Source organism: Cervus canadensis, chromosome 6, assembly GCF_019320065.1.
Source record: "Cervus canadensis isolate Bull #8, Minnesota chromosome 6, ASM1932006v1, whole genome shotgun sequence".
Classification (NCBI taxonomy): domain Eukaryota; kingdom Metazoa; phylum Chordata; class Mammalia; order Artiodactyla; family Cervidae; genus Cervus; species Cervus canadensis.
Genome location: NC_057391.1, coordinates 11,329,361 through 11,347,900, shown reverse-complemented (window position 1 = coordinate 11,347,900; position 18,540 = coordinate 11,329,361). Strand labels below are relative to the sequence as shown.

Genomic DNA, 18,540 nt, shown 5'->3' with positions numbered 1-18,540 from the left:
GGCAAAGGCCCAGATGAATCAATCACCCCCAGCAAAGCTGAGCAGGGCCTCTGAGCCATTGCAGTCTTCTGGGGCTGTTTGTAAGCCCCAGACACCATCCACCCACACCCATCCACCCAAACCCCACACAGTGCCTTCCCCACCCACCCCAAAACACCATCCTCCCTGGATTCAAAACCTTAATTCAACTCTCAGACTTCCGTTTGGAGGCCCAGGGAAGTCTTCTAAGTTCATACTTTGCTCCATCCGAAATGTCAACAGCCAACCAATGTGGGTGTTCTTCCCTAACAGAGCCAAAGTCATGGGCAAGGAGGGGACCCAGATACTGGGGAGACTGGGACAGAGGGTTAGGAAGGGTGAGCCTGGGCCAGAGAAGCCTGATGACAAAACCAGTATCCCATGGGGACTGTGGCAAGCTGCCAGCCTCCCCAGGACTCGGGAGCCTCTGCCATCCCCTCCCTCCTTCCCGTTCACATGTAGAGATAGGACATTTACAAGTGCTTCGTGGAGTTTAAAGGGCACGAGAGGTGGCACTTGGCTGGCCTCCTCACCCTCCAGGGTCACTCTGCCTGGTGGGTCTGGGTGGGGCCCGGAGTAGCTGTAGGGTGCCGGAGTTCAGCAGGTGCTTTAACTGCACCTCAGAGAGCCACATCCATCCCCCGGAATGAGCCTGGCCAATAAAGGCATGAGTTTATGGGCTTCATAAACATTTTACTAGAGAAGTCAAGGCCTCAATTACCCAATGGCTTCTTCCAACTGACAGTTCGCCTATTAGAGCCTTTGTGAAGCCCCCAGGCAGAAGTGAAATAGAAGCCAAGTTTGGTTTATACCCCGCTGCCCCCTTCCCCCTGCACTGACCCTCTCACCATTCAAGTCTTACAAATTCTATCTTTACTCACTTTTTCAGAGGCCCTACCACCAACTCTCTGAGCCTTTGCCTGTCTGTGAGAATATGGCTACTCTCTTGGAGGAGCTGGCTACCAATCCCCGATCCTACCGTGCTCTACCATAACCTTGGCACCTTTTTTTTCCCCTTAATTTTCTCTGTGCTGTGCGGCATATGGAATCCTAGTTCCCTAACCAGGGATTGAACCCAAGCCCCTTGCATTGGAAGCATAGAGTCTTAACCACTGGTTCACCAGGGAAGTCCCATAACCTCTCAGCATCTTTTAATTCAATTCCTCTATTTTCTCTCAACAATAGGTAGCAAGCTTTTACTATTTTCTGAGGACTGTGCCAAGTACTTTACCAACAGGTCTCATTGATTCCACCCAGTACAGTGGCTCTAACGACATGAACTATTATCATCCCTATTTTTATTAATATAAGTGAGAAAATAGAGGTTCTGAGAGACTAAGTAACTCACTCAGTGTCACAGAGCTGAGAGTGGTGGTGTTGAGTTTTGTACCCAGTTCTGTCTGATTCCAGAGCCTGTACCATTAACCTCTTCACTGGACTGTTCCCTCAAAATGCTCTTAGCAAGTATTCCCCCACCAGGAGCAGAAATCTTGCTGTGTGAGGCCTTCCTGCCTCGCAGAGATGCAATCAAACGTGGACCTTGTCAGCGGTCTCTGAATCCATGTGGCCGGGAGAGGGGGGATCTGACAGGGGCAAAGCTGGACTAATGATGACAATACAGAAAAAAGGAGGGGCTCTCTGGTGGGGTAGCAAGAGAGAGGAAACAATACAGAAGGCAGCTGTGGGTCTGAGGCTTTGCCTTGGGTGTGGACCAATGCTGTCCAACAGGATTTTCTGTGATGATGGAAGTATTTTATTGGTGTTGCCCCATAAAGTAGCCTGTAGCCACTTGTGGCTGCGGAACACTTGAAAGGCAGTTAGTGAGTCAGAGGAACTGAATTTGTAATTTAATTTTAAGTGACCACATGTGACTAGTGGCTACCATATTGGATAGCACACACAGGGATGGTCACTACAGAGGATAGCTGAAATCTGCTACGAGTCCCCAGTGGTGTAAAGCTCTGTGGGTTCAGAGTGTTGCCCATGGTCTTCAGGCTCAAGACACCTGAACGTCACACATCATCACAGATGACTGAAGGAGTTAAGGGTATTTCCTCTCGGTGGGCTTCCCCAGTGGCTCAGACGGTAAAGAATCTGCCTGCAATGTGGGAGACCTGAGTTCAATCCCTATGTTGGGAAGATCCCCTGGAGAAGGGAACCAAAACCCACTCCAGTATTCTTGCCTGGAGAATCTCATGGACAAAGGAGCCTGGCGGGCTACAGTCCCTGGGGTCACGGAGTCGGACACAACTGAGCAACTTTCACTCACTTCTCTCAGAAGATGTTTCTCAGGAAACACCCTGGACCTCAAGGTCTGTTACCTTCAAATAGAATTTGAATAGAATTGTGTCTTCTAGAGCATCAATGTCCAGTGGAAGTATAACAGAAACCACATAGGTAATTTTAAATTTTCTAATAGTCACATTTACTTTTAAAAAGGTAATAAAGAAACAGGGAAGTTAATTTTAATAATAAACTTTATTTTACTTGATATATACAAAGTATTATTATTCCAACATAAAATCATTACTTTTAAATTTTTTATAACTTTTTGATATTTTTGGACTGTCTTTAAAAATCCAAACTATTATTGTTTCAACTTCATCAGTATTTACAATTATTATTATAATCAATTAAAGTTATTATTTTTCCAACTTCTTAATTGTTGTAAAATACACGTAACATAAAATTTACTGTCTTGACCATTTTTTAAAAAATATTTATTTATTTAGCTGTGCTGGGTCTTAGTTGTGGCATGTGGGATCTAGTTCCCTGACCAGAGATTGAACCCAGGCCCCCTGCACTGGGAGCAAGGAGTCTTGGCCACTGAACCACCAGGTTCAGGGAAGCCCCTGTCTTAACCATTTTTAAGTGTGCAGCTCAGTGGCATTAAGTACCTTCATATTATGCAAACCACCACCACCATCCATCTCTAGAATTCTTTTGCTCTCCCAAATGTGAATCTCTTTCCCCATTAAACAGTAATTCCTTCTACCTCTCTCCCCATCAGCCTGTGGCAACTTCCATTCTACTTTATATCTCTATGAATTGACTACTCTAGGTACCTCATATAAGTGGAATCATGCAGTACTTATCTGTTTGTGACTGACTTATTTCACTTAGCATAATGTCCTCAAAGTTAGTCCACATTGTGGCATGTGTCAGAATTTCCTTCTGTTTTAAGGCTGAGTAATATTCCACTGTGGGCTTCCCTGGCGGCTCAGTGGTAAAGAATCTGCCTGCCTGCCAATGCAGGAGGTGTGGGTTCTATCCCTGGGTCGGGACGATTCCGTGGAGGAGGAAATGGCAACCCATTCCAGTATTCTTGCCTGGGAAATCCCGTGGGCAAGGAGCCTGGTGGGCTACAGTCCACGGGGTTACAGAGAGTCAGACATGACTTAGTGACTAAACAACAACAACAATATCCCATTGTATAAACATATTGAGTTTATCCATTCATCTGTTGATGATCATCTGAACTTCTCTCACATTTTAGCTATTGTAAATGAGGCTGCTTTGAATGTGGATGTACAGATACTTCTTTGAGACCTGTAATTCTTTGGGGCTGATACCCCGAGGTGGAATTGCTGGGTCATATGGTTGTTCCCTTTTTAAGTTTCTATTTACTTATTTATCTTTGGCTGTGCTGGGTCTTCCTTGCCGACTCGGGCTTTCTCTACTTGTGGTGGCTTTCTCATGGTGGTGGCTTCTCTTGTGGAGCAGAGGCTCTGGTTAGGGCGGGTTCAGTACTTTTTGCACATAGCTCAGTAGTTGTGGCCCACGGGCTTAGGTATCCCGTGGTATGTTCGATCTTCCCAGACCAGGTATCAAACCCCTGGTCCCTGCACTGGCAGACAGATTCTTAACCACTGGACCACCAGGGGAGTCCTCTCTTTTGAAGTCTTTGAGGAACCCCCACACTGTTTTCACTAGCAGCTGCACCAGTTAACATTCCTACCAACAGTGCACATTGATTCCAATTTTTTCCCAGGCTTGCCAACACTTGTTATTTTCTGTTATTTCTTGTTTTTGCTTTGAGCGTAGCCATCCCAATGGGTGTGAGGTGGCATCTCATTAGGGTTTTGATTTGCATTTCTCTAATGCTTACTATCTTTTAGTTTGTACTAAATCTTTGAAATTCAGTGTGTATTTGGACTGCTCACATTTCAAGTGCTTAATAGCTAGCTCCTCTATTGGAAAATGAAATTCTCAGGGGGAAAGTTGGGGCATTGGGTGGAAGCATATGGGGTTCAGGCATGTCTCTAGTAAGGTGTTAACATCTGAGCTGCTTGAGAGGCAGCAGGGCATTCAGGATATCCCTGGTCCTTGGCAGGGATGGATACAAAGAGAGGGACTCGCCTTGATGGCCTTCGGAAGAGGTTGCAGATCGTGGTTGTTCTTCTTGAAGGGCCATATGAATGGGGGCAGTCGGTGCCTCAGACCCCCAGTGCCACCGGCTTCCACAAAGGCTGCGTTTTGAACTCTCCATCCTGGCAAGCCCATGATCTTTTTGTCATCACACACCAGACGGGAGCCTGGCTGTAGCCGAGGGCTAGAGGCTGGGCCAGGGGGATGCGGCCAGCTTCCTTCCCAGCACTCTGCCCCGACCCTTCCTGCCCCGCAGCGGCCCCCTGGAGCCTGTCTAATCAGATCCAGGCCTGACCCCGCCAGAGGTCCTGGACCGGGAGGAAAGCCCCCTCCCCTCCCCGAGCTACTCTAGATCTGGCTTTCAGGAGAAACCCCCTCCCCTTGGGTGATTTATAGGGGTGTCCAGGAGCCATATCCTGCCTGTTTCTGCTCCCTTCTAGGCTGGTGGGTTGCTGGGCTCTCTCTCTGAACCCTCTTTCCTCATGGCCTGGGTGTACCCATAGCAGAAGCAGAGAGTGTCTGGGAGATTCCTTTGCAGACTGTTTGGGGACAAAGGTACTTTCTTCTTCACTTCTCCACAGTGATCCCCCCTCCCATGCAGGCCTCTGTCCACCCTGTCACTCTCTCTGGTCCTCACCCCGGAGGGGCGTCCCAACACGACCCCCTCCCATAACCCAACTTGAAGCAAGGAACCCACAACGGCCTCTGCCTGACCAATAGGTGTCAGCAGGAGAATAAAGCATCAGAACCACCTTCACCCCCGCCAGCCCTGGACGCACTGCCGCCCACACTGGCCTCCGAGTAGTGTTTCCAGCCACCACAGTGACCCGTGTCGGCCATTATCTGCCACACAGTGGCCTCCAGGATGGCTTGCTCAGGGATCAGGGTTTTCAGAGGTCCAGTCCTCAGCCCCTCAGCCCCATGGCTGCCCAGGGACCCTTTCCCAGAAAGAGACACGATCAAGGATCGCTTCCCATAGCTCTGTGGCTAGCTTGTACAAGCCAGTGCAGAACAGACTTGTCAACCCAACACGATCTCTGAGAGATCGGAGATCTAAGTGGCCCCGAGAAACTTTCTCCCCTGATTCCAAGGAAGTCAGGAGTGAACTTGGAGTGAGTGGACAATTCCCAGAGACCCCGGCTCAGCTGAGAATGGACAAAAGAAAGTGAAAGTGTTAGTTGCTCAGTCGGGTCTGACTCGTTGCAACCCCATGGACTGTAGCCTGCCAGGCTCCTCTGTCCGTGGGATTTCCCAGGCAAGAACACTGAAGTGGATTGCCATTCCCTTCTCCAGAGGATATTCCCAAGCCAGGGATCAAACCCAGGTCTCCTGCATTGTAGGCAGATTCTTTACTGTCCGAGTCACTAGGAAGCAAAGGCCTGTTTATGAAGGCCTTTGTATATTTATGTATATACTTTAAGCAACATCACTTTAGAGACGAACTTGTCTCAAAAGCAGTAGAATAAAAGGTTAAAGTAAAAGAAATGGATCCAGCATGGAGTCGGATTTGCTCTTCCTTATTACCCTCTGACACTGTCTGCCCAGGGTCTCACCGTGGTCCCCCAGGACACTGCAGGGATACACAGGGCTGACCCAAGGGTTGAACAGGGGTGGGAGGAAAGGGAGGGAAGAAGGAGCCACAGATAAAGGGGGCCAGCCCTCCTACTGCACCACCTGGAGACCGTGGTTCTCTGAGGGATGGGATTTAGGAGCCATCTCTGGGGCTCACCGAAACTTGCAGCACGCTGGTAACTCCCAGCCAGTGAGAAAAGGCTAGTCCCACCTGCAGTCCACTCTGGGATCACCTGTCCTTGGAGAGTGAACAATTTGCTGGAGAAGTTAGGGACATCCCAGCACAGGGCTTAGGGCGTGGAACTTCTGATTTGGGGCTGGTAGAGCCACCAACTGGGCCTGGGCCTCAGTTTCCCCTTCCTAAAGTAAATGGGTTGGCTTGGATGAGTAGTTTTCAAGCACCTTTCAAAACAAAGCTACCCTTCAAATGAGATGTTTGGCCGAATGGCAGTTAGGTGAAGCTGATGGGGGGGTTCATCAAGGTGCTGCTCTGAGGGAGGGGAGACGTGAGGCCCGGGTTGGGGGGGTACCTTTTGGACTCTTGTACAGTGAGAAGATGAGCAGACCGACTCCTTAACTACTCCTTAACTACCGCTGTTTCCTGCTCCAGCCTTCCTCTCCAGCAGGGCATTCAAGCCAGGCTTTGTCATTGTTTAGTTTTAGGGGGAGGAAGAAGCTCAGAAGCCTAACTTTCTCCATCCCCAGTGCCCTGAGGAGAAGCAGTCCCTGCCCTGGTATCTCTCCCCAGGCCAGCTCCTAGCTCTCTATACCTCCAGGGAGCCCAGAATGGGGGCTGGAAACACAAAAGGATTTGGTTCCTTAATGAGGAGGCATCTGTAGTCAGCAGAGCCATTAGTCCCCGCCCCAATCCCCTGGGGGACTGCAGGCTCCTCTCCAGCTGGAGTGGGGGGGTGGGTGGGGGGGAGACGGGGGCGGGGGCTGGCAGGCAGCTCCCCAGCTCCTGAGTGGGTCGGGCCGGGTTGTGGGGGTACAGACAGCTGACCCAGAAGTCTGGGTGCCCTCTCCACTCCCCAGGCCTGCCTCTGGCCCTGCCCTCCTGGAGGCTGAGGCCTGGAAGCAGTAGAGGCGTCCCACCGGTGTGTCTGCCCCCTCCCCTGAACCTCTGGGCTGACCTGCAAGCTCTTGGCCAAACACAGCCTTTGGCCTGAGACAGGGTAGGCTGACCTCACGGTGCCCCCTGGGGATCACTGCACCAAGCCTGATGGGGACACCAGCTGGGCACTTGCCCCCACCCCTCTCCCCTAGGGCCCAAGGTGCCCTTTGTAAGGACTGTATCTACCTGGGGACATGTGTGATGGATCACCTACACAGAAGCCACAGAAGCAGAATATACAAGCCCCCATTCACATCCAGCCTCAGACCCTCACACCACACCACACACACACACAGCCCTGCACACATGTGCAAGGAGGCGCTCACACCCATCAGCCGCACTCCCAGGAGGCCCTGAAAGAGGAGGAGGCAAGGCTGGGGATTTTTATGCATGTTTATATTTAATGAACCACATGCAAATGAGACAGAGAACGTGCCACAAAAGAGTCAGCCCCCAGAGACGCTGGGGAGAAGGGCACAAAGGCTTGGCCTTTCCGAACTGCCCTGGAGTCCTGCACAGACTGGAGGATTGAGGGGGTCGGGCATGGGGTGTGCCCGCCTGCAACCGGGGAGCTGGGAGCCGGAGCTGGGACAAGCTCCAGGGGCCCTGCTGCTGTGGGGGAGGGCTCCTTCTGGGAGGGGACAACTGTCCCCGTTGATGGAGTGTTGGAGGGGAGGGGCTGCCCGCCTGGACAGATGGTGAGCCGCCTTCCCGCACTTGAAGCAAAGTGGATTTTAATGAAATCACAGCCCTGGTGCTGAAACTGGGAAGCCGCGTGGGAGGGGGCCCCTTCCCGGGGCTTTACAGGTTGGGGAGTGGGGATGGCTGGGAATGAGGGTGGGTAGGGACACTTAACCAGCTGAAAATGGAGTGGGGGGAGGGGGGTGGCCCACGGCCCCTCTCATGATCAGCGCTCAAGCAGTTAGTTCAGAGCCCCGAAAGGTGGGGAGGCAGCCCCTGAATATTTATGACACATTGAAATGTAGATTGGTGGGTCTGACAGTCTTCTGAGAGGCTTGTCACCTTCGATGGATATACTACCCTCTTGGGGTACATTGAGAAGCTGCAGAAGAACTGGGGATAAAGGGATGATGATGAAGGGCAAAGAAAGCCACTGGGCTCTGGTCACCAGGGTCTAGGGACCAGTGTCCCCGCTGGGTGACACTGGCCTAGTCACTTCCCCTCTCTGGGCCTGTTTCCTATTCTGTAAAAGGTGCAGCATAATATTTAGCACCTGCATACTTTAGCCGGGGGAGGGGGGCTTCCCTGGGGGCTCAGCGGTAAAGAATCCATCTGCCAATGCAGGAGACTTGGGTTCAATCCCTGAGTGGGGAGTATCTCCTGGAGAAGGAAATGGCAACCCACTCCAGTATTCTTGCCTGGGAAATCTGTAGCCCTCCAGGCTCCTCCGTCCATGGGGATCACAAAAAGTTGGACATGACTTGTGACTGAACAACAAACTAAGGGGGAGTTTATAAAAACTAAGTCCAAAAGCAGCTGTAAAAGTGGGGAGCAGGCCCTGGGAGCAAGGCTTTCAATGACTGGCCTCTGTGTGTCCACAGTCCACTCTTTCGGTGTTAGAGGTTGATCATTCAAGGATTCGTCCATACCTTTCTCAGAGTGTCCCAGCCAGGCCTATACCGTCCTTCTGGGGGAGATGTTCCCACAGGTGGGAGGCAGGGTAAGGGCTGATGTGCGACCTGAGGCCCCCACGCCTTCTCCCGTCCCCTCTGCTCCTCAGCAGTGTGCCTGCCCCATGCACACCTCCTTTTCTTTCTCCAGCCATGTCAGACTTCCACGTGCATCCTCAGGCCACCGTGGGCGAGGAGGGCGGTGTGGCCCGCTTCCAGTGCCAAATCCACGGGCTCCCCAAACCCCTCATCACCTGGGAGAAGAACAGGGTCCCCGTTGACACGGACAATGAGAGGTGAGCCCTGGGTGGGCATGACCAGGAGGCTCATGGTATGACCAGGAGGCAGGCCCGGTCCAGTGTCTGAGCCTTGAAGAAGGCCTGCCTGCAGCCTCTGGGGTGGTGTTCCTGCCACTTTGTTGAGACTGAGTATCTGTGTGGCTTGGGGCCCAGATGCAATACTGAGTCAGTGAGAAGGTCGGCATGTGATTGTTTGTTGCTGAGGCTGGAATTGCAGGGGCGTCCACCAGTGAGAGTCCCAGAGTGTGTCTGCGATGACGAAAGTGAGACTGGGACAGCGGCTGGGTGGTGGACTGTGTCCGTGATGCTGAGCGTCCTTGGGCCAGTGGTGCTGTGCTGGTGGTTGACCGTGCCCCCCACCACAGGTACACGCTGCTGCCCAAGGGAGTCCTGCAGATCACAGGCCTTCGAGCTGAGGACAGCGGCGTCTTCCACTGTGTGGCCTCCAACATCGCCAGTGTCCGGGTCAGCCACGGGGCCAGGCTCACCGTGACAGGTGCGGGCCTCGTCCTGTCGCATGCTTCCCCCCGCCACCACATCGCCCTCCCTTCAGTGGAGCCTCAGGGCCGGACTGTGAGCACCTTCTGAACACCTAGCTCTGTGCTCCTCGGGGTGATGTTCAGGGACCCCGAGGTCCCTCGCTGGCTCAGTTCTCTGGGAGGAAGCCCACCCTCCGCTTCTAGGTGGTTAGGTGGGGGTGGCTGTCCCACTGCGAGAGGCCCTGACTGGAGAGATGAGTGTGATAACGTCCAGGGACTGCCAGCATCTCTTCTCTCCACCCCCCTGGACCTGGTTTTGGGCTGCAATTTGTCTCCCATCACCCATGGCCGGAGCCGTGTATGCGGGTACCGGGAGGAGTGCGGTGAGGAGGTGGGAAGGGTCCCAGCTACAGTGAAGCCGTGTCGTCTTCCTCCAGGCTCGGGCTCTGGGGCCTACAAGGAGCCCACGATCCTCGTGGGGCCTGAGAACCTCACCCTGACTGTGCATCAGACCGCGGTGCTGGAGTGTGTCGCCACGGGCAACCCGCGCCCCATTGTGTCCTGGAGCCGCCTGGGTGAGCCCCATCCTGCAGCCCCCGCCTCTCCCAACCCTGGGAGGGCCAGTCTCTTCTCCCAGCTCTGGGAGGGGGAACCTGGAATCCTGTTTATTCTCCGTGGGGGTCCGCTTTCTCGAGTCCTAGGGAGGGGGGTGGTTTCCCTCTCCTTGGCAGGACCAGGGAGGTCCGCGGCCCACTGCATTCTCCCTCCCCCTGTGTAGATGGCTTAGCTCCCGGGTTACCTCGTCCAGTGCTCCTCCAACCCTGTGCCAGCTCCATGCCCCGCTCACCCTTGGCCTCACCACTGGGCCCTCCAGAACCTCTCTGCAGCTCTCAGCACCCCTAGTCGCTTCCCCCTCTGGCTCATCTCTGTCCTCTATACCCTGGCCATCTTCCCCAGCAATGCAATCCCAAACCCCTCAAAATCTCAGCCGGTTGTCACAGCCTCTCTCTGAGCCCCCGAATCTCTAGCCTGGTCCCCTCAATCCCCAGCCTAAATCCCCAGGCAGCTGAAGGAGAGAAATGAAAGGGTGCAGATGGGCCCACATTGTCTGAGTGGAGAGGTCACGGGGGAAGGAAAGTCTGGAGGGGCCGGGGTGGGGTCGCATTCACAAGGAGACTGCTCTACATTGTAGCAGCTGAGTGATGGGGAAGGAGGGGGCAGCAGGCAGGATAATGGAGTAGATTTCACCACTTCAGAGGCTGAATGGGGAGCTGTCTCCTCGCATTCTGACTGTGCTAATCTGATCCTGGGTGGGGGGAGAGCCCAGGGCCTGGGAGATGCTGAAAAGAGAGGCCTCACCATTAGGAGGAGCCCATAGGCCCGGTAAAGACCATCTGGTAGAGCATTTCCCAAAGCGTGATCTGCAAGGGGAAGGAATGGCTTGGTGGTCTAGCAAGTTTGGGAAACAGAGTTAACCGGATGCCTTGGCTGCAGGACTTGTCAGAGCCTTGATATTAATGGGCGTTGGGATAGTCAAGGAGCAGAATGGACATTTGATCAAGGAACTTGGCTGAGGAGAGACAAATCAGGCAGGGAAATGTCCACCACGTAAGACCTTACTTTCCTGTTTGAGAAACTAGGGGCAAGGGACTTGAAGGTCACCAGAGAGGCAGTGACAATGCTAGGATTAGGACCCAGTTCCCTACAGCTGGGCAAGAGTTTCCTGTGCTGCCCTTGCCCCTCCAGCATGCCGTGATGCTTGGAGAGAAGAGTCAGAGGCAAAGACAGGGGCTCCCTGGAGGACTGATGGTGGTCAAGTTGGGACGTTCCTGGACACCTCCCTCCCTGACCCTCCCTTCCTCTTTAGATGGCCGCCCCATTGGGGTGGAGGGCATCCAGGTGCTGGGCACAGGGAACCTCATCATCTCAGACGTAACTGTACAGCACTCAGGGGTCTATGTCTGCGCAGCCAACAGGCCCGGCACCCGGGTGAGGAGAACAGCCCAGGGCCGGCTGGTGGTGCAAGGTACGGACTGCCCCCCACCCAACGCCGCCCCTCTGCCTGCCCCATCCTGCCCAAGCCCAGGGCCTTATACTTGCCCACGTTGTTACCCTCACCCTAACCTTGCCCCTGCCCCTCTCCAGGGCCCCAGCCTGGCCAAAGACAGCAGCTCTCTCTCCACTCCCCCCACCCCCAGGAATGTATGTGTGGGGAAGGGAAGGGCATCTTTGGTCATCCCTCCTTCCAGGTGCCATCACCCCCCAGGCATTTCCACCTTGTCATCTCAGTGGGTCTGCCCGATGTGGGCCACCCCCCTCCCCGGGTCCCCTCCCATCACATGCTGTTCTCATTCAGACATGTGGCACTTCCACGCTCACACCTGCACGCACGTTCTCAGCCTGTTTGTCATTTCACACTCTCACCCCCCAGCTCCCTCCACACACGCAAACACACACACATACTCCACGCCTGAAGCGTGCGGGCCCTCTGCAGTTGACCAGGTCATTCTGTCCATCCTCCTGCCCTGGGACTCAGCTGTCTGTGAACTGGGCTTGGCGTTCCATTCTCGGAGCTGGGGGGCCGGGAGTGGGGGGGGTGGGTTCTGTGGTTGTTCTCTCCTGGAGAGATGGGAGAGAGCGGAATTAGGAACTTAAATGCCTGTTTGTTTAGCATTCCATGTGCCGTTAATCTGTCCAAATGAAAGTGATGGAGCATTGTCATTTCTCGGGTGTTAATGGAAGCTCGAGGCTTGGGATTGGAGGAGAGTGGAACAGAATGTAGGGGTGAGGGGAGCCAGTACCGAAGGCTCATCCATCTCCCCATCATTACCGCCTTCAAGGTGCAGCCAAACCTATTAGCACATTTATTTATTTAACAATTTCCTGAACACGGAGCTCAGCTTGATTGCTTTCAGATACAAATGTCAGTCTTTTAAATAGTCATTGAAATGGAGTCCTCTCTTGGGTCTGCCTCTCTGGGGCGGAGGGAGGTGAGGGCTGCCATTTCCTGGAGGCTGGACCCCACTGGAGGCGGCTCCCAGCCCACCCTGTCACCCACAGGTCTCCGGCCCCACCCTCTCCCCCTTCCTCATCCATTCACTCAGAGGTGTCCCCTCCGTCTCCCCCTGACCCCGACCCCAGCCCCGGCAGAGTTTGTCCAGCACCCCCAGTCCATCTCCAGGCCGGCTGGAACCACAGCCATGTTCACCTGCCAAGCCCAGGGCGAGCCACCTCCTCACGTGACGTGGTTGAAGAATGGACAGGTGCTGGGGCCCGGAGGCCACGTCAGGCTCAAGAATAACAACAGGCACGTGCGTGGCGTGTGTGCGGGGTGAGGCCTGGGGAGGTGGGGAAGGGGGTCTCCGATGAGTGGTCCAGGCAGGTCGTGCACCTCCTGCTGGGGAAGAATGCTAAACTGGGGGTCTGGAGACTTGGGTTTGAGTCCCAGGTCTGCCCCTAACTTGCTGGGAGACCTCAGACGAGCCTGTTGTTGTCTTCTGGAGGGGCTCAGTTTCTCCGTCTTTCAAATGGGAGATGTGGCCCACCTCCGAGGAGACTCCTGGAGGAGGAGGGGGTCTGAGGCTCTCCCTCCCCCTGCAGCACCCTGACCATTTCCGGAATCGGCCCGGAAGATGAGGCCATTTACCAGTGCGTGGCCGAGAACAGCGCCGGCTCCTCCCAAGCCAGCGCCAGGCTGACCGTGCTGTGGGCCGAGGGGCTGCCCGGGCCCCCGCTCAACGTGCAGGCGGTCCCCGTGTCGTCCACCGAGGTCCGCGTGTCCTGGACCGAGCCCCTGGTGAACACCAGGGAGATCATCGGCTACGTCCTGCACATCAGGAAGGCGGCCGGTGGGTGGGGCCCCGGCGGGCAAGGCTGCCCCTGCAGGCCCTTCCTCTTACTTCCCGGGCTCTCACCCCCTCAGTCCCCGCGTCCTGACCCTCCTGACCCGGCACCTTCCCTTCCTCCTCTGGACTGCCCCCTGGCGGCCGCCCTCGTTTCCCCAGTGTGGGCGGGATTCTCTCCAGCCCCTTCACTGCCTGCCCCGCCCTGGCCTCCCCAGACCCGCCGGAGCTGGAGTACCAGGAAGCAGTTAGCAAGAGCACCTTCCAGCATCTGGTGAGCGACCTGGAGCCTTCCACTGCCTACAGCTTCTACATCAAAGCCTACACGCCCCGGGGAGCCAGCTCAGCCTCCGCCCCCACCCTGGCCAGCACTCTAGGCGAAGGTGAGGTCTGGGTGTGGAGCACAAAACGCCAGGGGATTAGGTAGAACCGCCGGGGAGCCGTTGTTGAGGTTGTGCTTCGCCCTGGGGCTGAGAGGGGGCTGAGTCTACTTGGAAGAAGGGGTGTCCTTTTCTGTTGATAAATTCTTGCAAAGGTGCTGTTTGAGCAAGCAGAGGCCCTGGGTTAGGGTCACAGAGCAGCCGGGCTCCTGGGGGCAGTGGGGTCTGGGGCATAGGTGGCAGGTGGAAGGGCAGAGCTTCGGTGACCACCAGGCCCTCACGCCTCGGCCCCCTTCTCCGCCCACAGCCCCCGCCCCACCGCCACTGTCTGCGCGGGTCCTGGGCAGCTCCACCCTGCAGCTGCTGTGGGAGCCCTGGCCCCGGCTGGCCCAGCACGAGGGCGGCTTCAAGCTGTTTTACCGCCCAGCAAGCAAGGCCGCCTTCACTGGCCCCATCCTGCTGCCAGGAACTGTCTCCTCCTACAACCTCAGCCAGCTCGGTGAGGTGGACGTGGCCCGGGGCTGGGGGCGCTGGGCAGGGCGCGGCGCCTGGTGCCAGCAGGCGGTTCCCGGAGGTCTTCTCCAGTTCACCCCGGGGACACCGTTGCCTGGTGGGGCCTGGGGCGGTCCCTCAGCAGCCTGCCCTTCCCCCCAGACCCCACTGCAGTGTACGAGGTGAAGCTGCTCGCCTACAACCAGCATGGGGACGGCAATGCTACAGTCCGCTTCATGTCTCTGAGGGGAGCCGCTGAGAGGACAGGTGAGGGGTGGGCATGGGGTCTGGCCAAAGACTGGCCCTCAGGAAGGGAGGCCAGAAGCTGAGTGGGGGGTGGGGGGAGCAGGCATCCAGGGAAAGCAGGAGGGTCCAACAGTGCATGAAGAGCTAGAGAACATAGGCCTAGACCTGAGTTTGATGCTGGGCTGCGTGACCTTGGGTAAGTTACTTAACCTCTCTGAGCCCCCATTGTCTCCTTCATAAAGCACAGATAGTAATACCCTTGTAGAACTGTATGGAGGATGAAATGGTCCCTGTAAAGTGTTATTCCTAGTATTTGGCACCAAGTTAGTGTTAAATCATTGGTAAAAAGAACCAAAAAGATTGGGCTGGGTTCCCAGAGACAAAGGCAAACGCCATGTGGACTAGGGGGTGGGAGCAGCTGCGGGAGAGGTAACCCACGAAGGCTGGGGGTCTGGGAGCCACAGCCCCCAACCTGCCCCTGCTTTTGCCCCCCAGCCCTGAGCCCACCATGTGACTGTCGGAAGGAGGAGGCCACCAACCAGACGTCCACCACAGGCATCGTCATCGGCATCCACATCGGGGTCACCTGCATCATCTTCTGTGTCCTCTTCCTCTTATTTGGCCAAAGGGGCAGGTGGGTCCTGGGCCGGCGTGGGATGGGCGGGTGTGGAGCAGGCGATGGGAGGGGCAGCTTGGGGCCCACTCTCTCCACCCTTGTATTCTTGCCACTCCCACATCCCTCCTCCTAACTCTGGGCTCATCCCCTAGGGTCCTCTTGTGCAAGGATGTGGAAAACCAGCTCTCCCCTCCTCAGGGCCCCCAGAGCCAGAGGGACCCTGGCATCCTAGCACCGAATGGGGCGGGACGGGCAGAGCGGGGCCTGCTGGGCCGAGACGGGAAACGTGTGGACATGAAGGAACTGGAACAGCTGTTCCCCCGAGCAGGGGCTCTGCAGCCTCACCCCAGACCCACGGTGAGTGCCCCTGCGGGGGCCAGCCCCCTGCTTTAGGCTGCGCCCTCCTTACCTTACGTGATCATAGGCCTTGGTCACGGGCGTCTGCCAATCTACAAGACCAGCCTGATGACTGGAGCGTCTCTCTGTGCCCCCAAGTCAGGCAGGGAGGCCTGGAGACTTCACCCCTGAGTGCAATGGGTTCCAGCGCCTGACCCTCTGACTCGGGGCTCGTGGGCCTCCGGCCCGCCTTGCTGAGGCCTGTGTGACTCTCCCTTTCCCCAGCAGGACCCCGAGGCCCTTGCCCTGTGTGAGGTGACCCAGCTCTCCATGCTGCCACTTCGGGGGCTCAGCCTCCTGGAGGAGATGCCGTCGGAGGCCCTGCCACCCCAGGACGTAGGCCCTGGCCTCCCGAGTGAAGGACCGGCTGCCCAGCCAGCTCCCTCGGGACCGTAGCCGGTGTCTGGCCAGCTCTGCAGGGAGCAGCCCCCCATTCTCAGGTCAAAGGCAAGATTTCTCCTGTCATGTGGGATTCAGGTAGGGGCTTCCCAGGTGCTTCTGTCCTGACTGATCCTCCGATTCTCAAAACCTACAGTAGCCTCAGCAAGAACCCCTCCAAGGACCCAGAGGGGTTCCTGCAAGAGCCCCACCAAGGGCCCCCTTCACCTCTGTTTGTACCCACATGACTTGGAACTGAACTAATGTTTTCCTTTAAAAAAAAAAAAAAAGAACAAACTTAAAAAAAAAAAAAGAGCGAGAGAGAAAGAGAAGAGAGAAGAAGGTGAATTAGACTCCAAAAATAAGCCCCTGCTGTGGCTGGGAGCCTGACACTGTCACCCTCCACGACCTTGTTTTCTCAGGATGGAGTTTTGCTGTTTTGACTTTCAGCACCTACCTCAGCCGGAATGAATGTCCTCGGGGGAGTAAAACCCCGAATGCACTCCTACCTCAAGCCCCTTTAGGGGGCAGCCCTTCCCCCTCCCTGCATTATTGCCCAGAGTTTAAAAAAAAGAAAAAAGGAAAAAAAAAAAAAAGCACTTCCCCATTTCCAGGTGTGAAAGAAAATGTCTACCTCGAAGTTTGCTGGCTCTCAGGCCTGTGTTGTATCACTGGACCGTCCCTCCTGGCTCCTCACCAAGGGTGGGCCTCTTGGGGCCTGCAGAAATAAAGATGGAATTGGTCAAAGAAAATGTGAAAAAAACAAAAAAAAAGCCAAAAATAAGAGGAAAATTTGTTCCCGGGAGTATAAATCGTTGCTCCAGACTAGCCGCTTCTCAGCACACGACTGGTGCTGCGTCTCGTCGGCCTGCCCACTCCCATTTTGACCCGCTCAGCCAACTCATCCTCGACTGGGACCCCAAGGACCCTCTGTGTAGCTGGGCCTTGGGAGGGTGGGCCGTCAGCCCGCGGCCCGCCTGCCCGCTGTCCTGCCCACAGCCGCTGGAGCAGACTGGCCCCTGGAATGTACTGTGTGTGCTGGCTGTGTGCATGTTGGGGGGGGGTCCCCAGCCCTCTGTCGCCTGGGACAGCCAGCCTGACCCACCCTCCGGGCAGTGACACAAACACTGTCAGCAGATACGGCCGGAAACTATTTTTATACGAGGTGTGTTTAAGGATTTATGTTCTTGTGATTTCTTGTTTTTCTTTTCTGTTGTGTTCTTCGAAAGACTTAGTTAAAGATGGAGAAAAAAGGAAAAGGAAACAAATACGTATTTTTTGTTACACGCAAACATTTTTTTAAATAGCAGAAAGAAAACTTTTGTTTGGAGGAAAAAAAAAAAAACTGTATTCCTTAAGTATGAGATTAGACCATAAAGTCCCTGACTCCCAACCCTCTAGGGACTCCCCACCCCAAACTTTAGTGAATTAGCTGGAGGAAGTACACTTGGTGGTGTGTTCCTGAAAGACTGAAGTCCCGTCTATGTGGGTTTGGAGAAGGGCATTGTCCAGGGTGCCTCAGCCCTCCCAGGCGATGCCCCTTGGTCCCTGCGGCATCGTCTCCACACCCCCTTCCTCCTGGAACCCCCTCTCCTAGGGAAGGGTGGGCATGCGGGAGGGCGGGTGGGGCCCTCTGGCCCATCTGGGGTTTGTCACACTCATTTTGACTGAATAAAAGTCCTGTTGCCAAAGTGAATCTTGCATGTTTGGGTGCCTGTGTCAGGCCCTAGGGGAGGGGTGGGAGTGCTGGGTGACGGGGCGATCCAGGCGCCCTGACAGGGTCAGAGCCCAGGGTGATAACAGCGAACCCCTGGGTCGGGACCTCTGGGTCTGCATGCCGGGTCTTCGCGGGCAGGGAGGTCACATAGGTTCTCACAGCCTCCCTGGGCGGGGCGGGGGTTCTCGTTACCGTCATCTCCTCTCACAGGTGATGAAACCGAGAAAGGATGAGAAGTGAAGGAAACCTTGTATACCCCGCACGCCCAGTCTCGGCAGGGTCGGCTGAGATCAGTTTGCATCCGGGCCAGGTGGCCTGGTTCCAGAGTTTGCATTCTGACCGTGGCTCGTGCCTCCTTAGCTGGCAGGAAGGGATCCGAGACCAGTCCTTCCACCAAATGGGGACAGACCACCAGTACTGAGCCAGCGGCTGGGCGGGGCTGTGTGCTGTTAAAAATAATCAGTTCATGAATTCGGCTACCCCAGGTCTATGGTTGCAATATGTGAGATCTTCAGTCTTCGTGGTGGCCTGTGAGATCTTTAGTTGTGGTACGTGGGATCTAGTTCCTTGACTGGGGATCGAACCCAGGCCCCCTGCACTGGTAGCTCATGAGTCTTAGCCCCTGGACCACCAGAGAAGTCCCATCTATGGGCTTTTTTTTGGCCTTGTCTATGAGGAAGGACTGTCTTCCTTCCCATCCTAAAGTTGAGGAGACTGGGGCTCTGACTGGCTGAGTCTTTTCAGGACACACAGCCAGGCCCTTGGCCAGGCCTCTCTGTTCCTCCCTGTCCTCTCTTCAGTCCAGACTCCTGAAGCTACTGAGTCTGAGAATAGGCCAAGAGAGACTAGGCTTAAAAGTATCGTGCTGACAAAGATCTGGAGGTCTCAGGACTTCTTTGGAGGTCCAGTGGTTAAGACGCCAGCCTGCCAATGCAAGGGGTACAGGTTTGATCCCTGGTCCCTGGATCCCACGTGCCGCATAGCAAGGCCAA

The 18,540-nt window shown here is 55.4% G+C and overlaps 1 protein-coding gene across 5 annotated transcripts in view; it reads left to right on the top strand.

Annotated features, from left to right (window-relative positions):
* IGDCC3 (immunoglobulin superfamily DCC subclass member 3) overlaps positions 1–17,516 on the top strand; it is a 42,296-nt gene extending 24,780 nt beyond the window's left edge. Inside the window, exons 3-14 of one of the 5 annotated variants that reach the window (XM_043470813.1) lie at positions 8,855–8,999; positions 9,368–9,498; positions 9,919–10,056; positions 11,349–11,507; positions 12,623–12,788; positions 13,082–13,329; positions 13,542–13,706; positions 14,011–14,202; positions 14,358–14,462; positions 14,937–15,075; positions 15,210–15,414; positions 15,679–17,516. In XM_043470813.1, coding sequence (XP_043326748.1) covers positions 8,855–8,999; positions 9,368–9,498; positions 9,919–10,056; positions 11,349–11,507; positions 12,623–12,788; positions 13,082–13,329; positions 13,542–13,706; positions 14,011–14,202; positions 14,358–14,462; positions 14,937–15,075; positions 15,210–15,414; positions 15,679–15,849 — 1,964 coding nt within the window. In that variant the 3' untranslated portion in view covers positions 15,850–17,516. Of the gene's footprint in view, positions 1–8,854; positions 9,000–9,367; positions 9,499–9,918; positions 10,057–11,348; positions 11,508–12,622; positions 12,789–13,081; positions 13,330–13,541; positions 13,707–14,010; positions 14,203–14,357; positions 14,463–14,936; positions 15,076–15,209; positions 15,415–15,678 lie in introns of those variants that run through there. The other 4 variants (XM_043470814.1, XM_043470816.1, XM_043470818.1 and 1 more) reach the window with 4 other exon arrangements.
* The last annotated feature ends 1,024 nt before the right edge of the window (positions 17,517–18,540 follow it).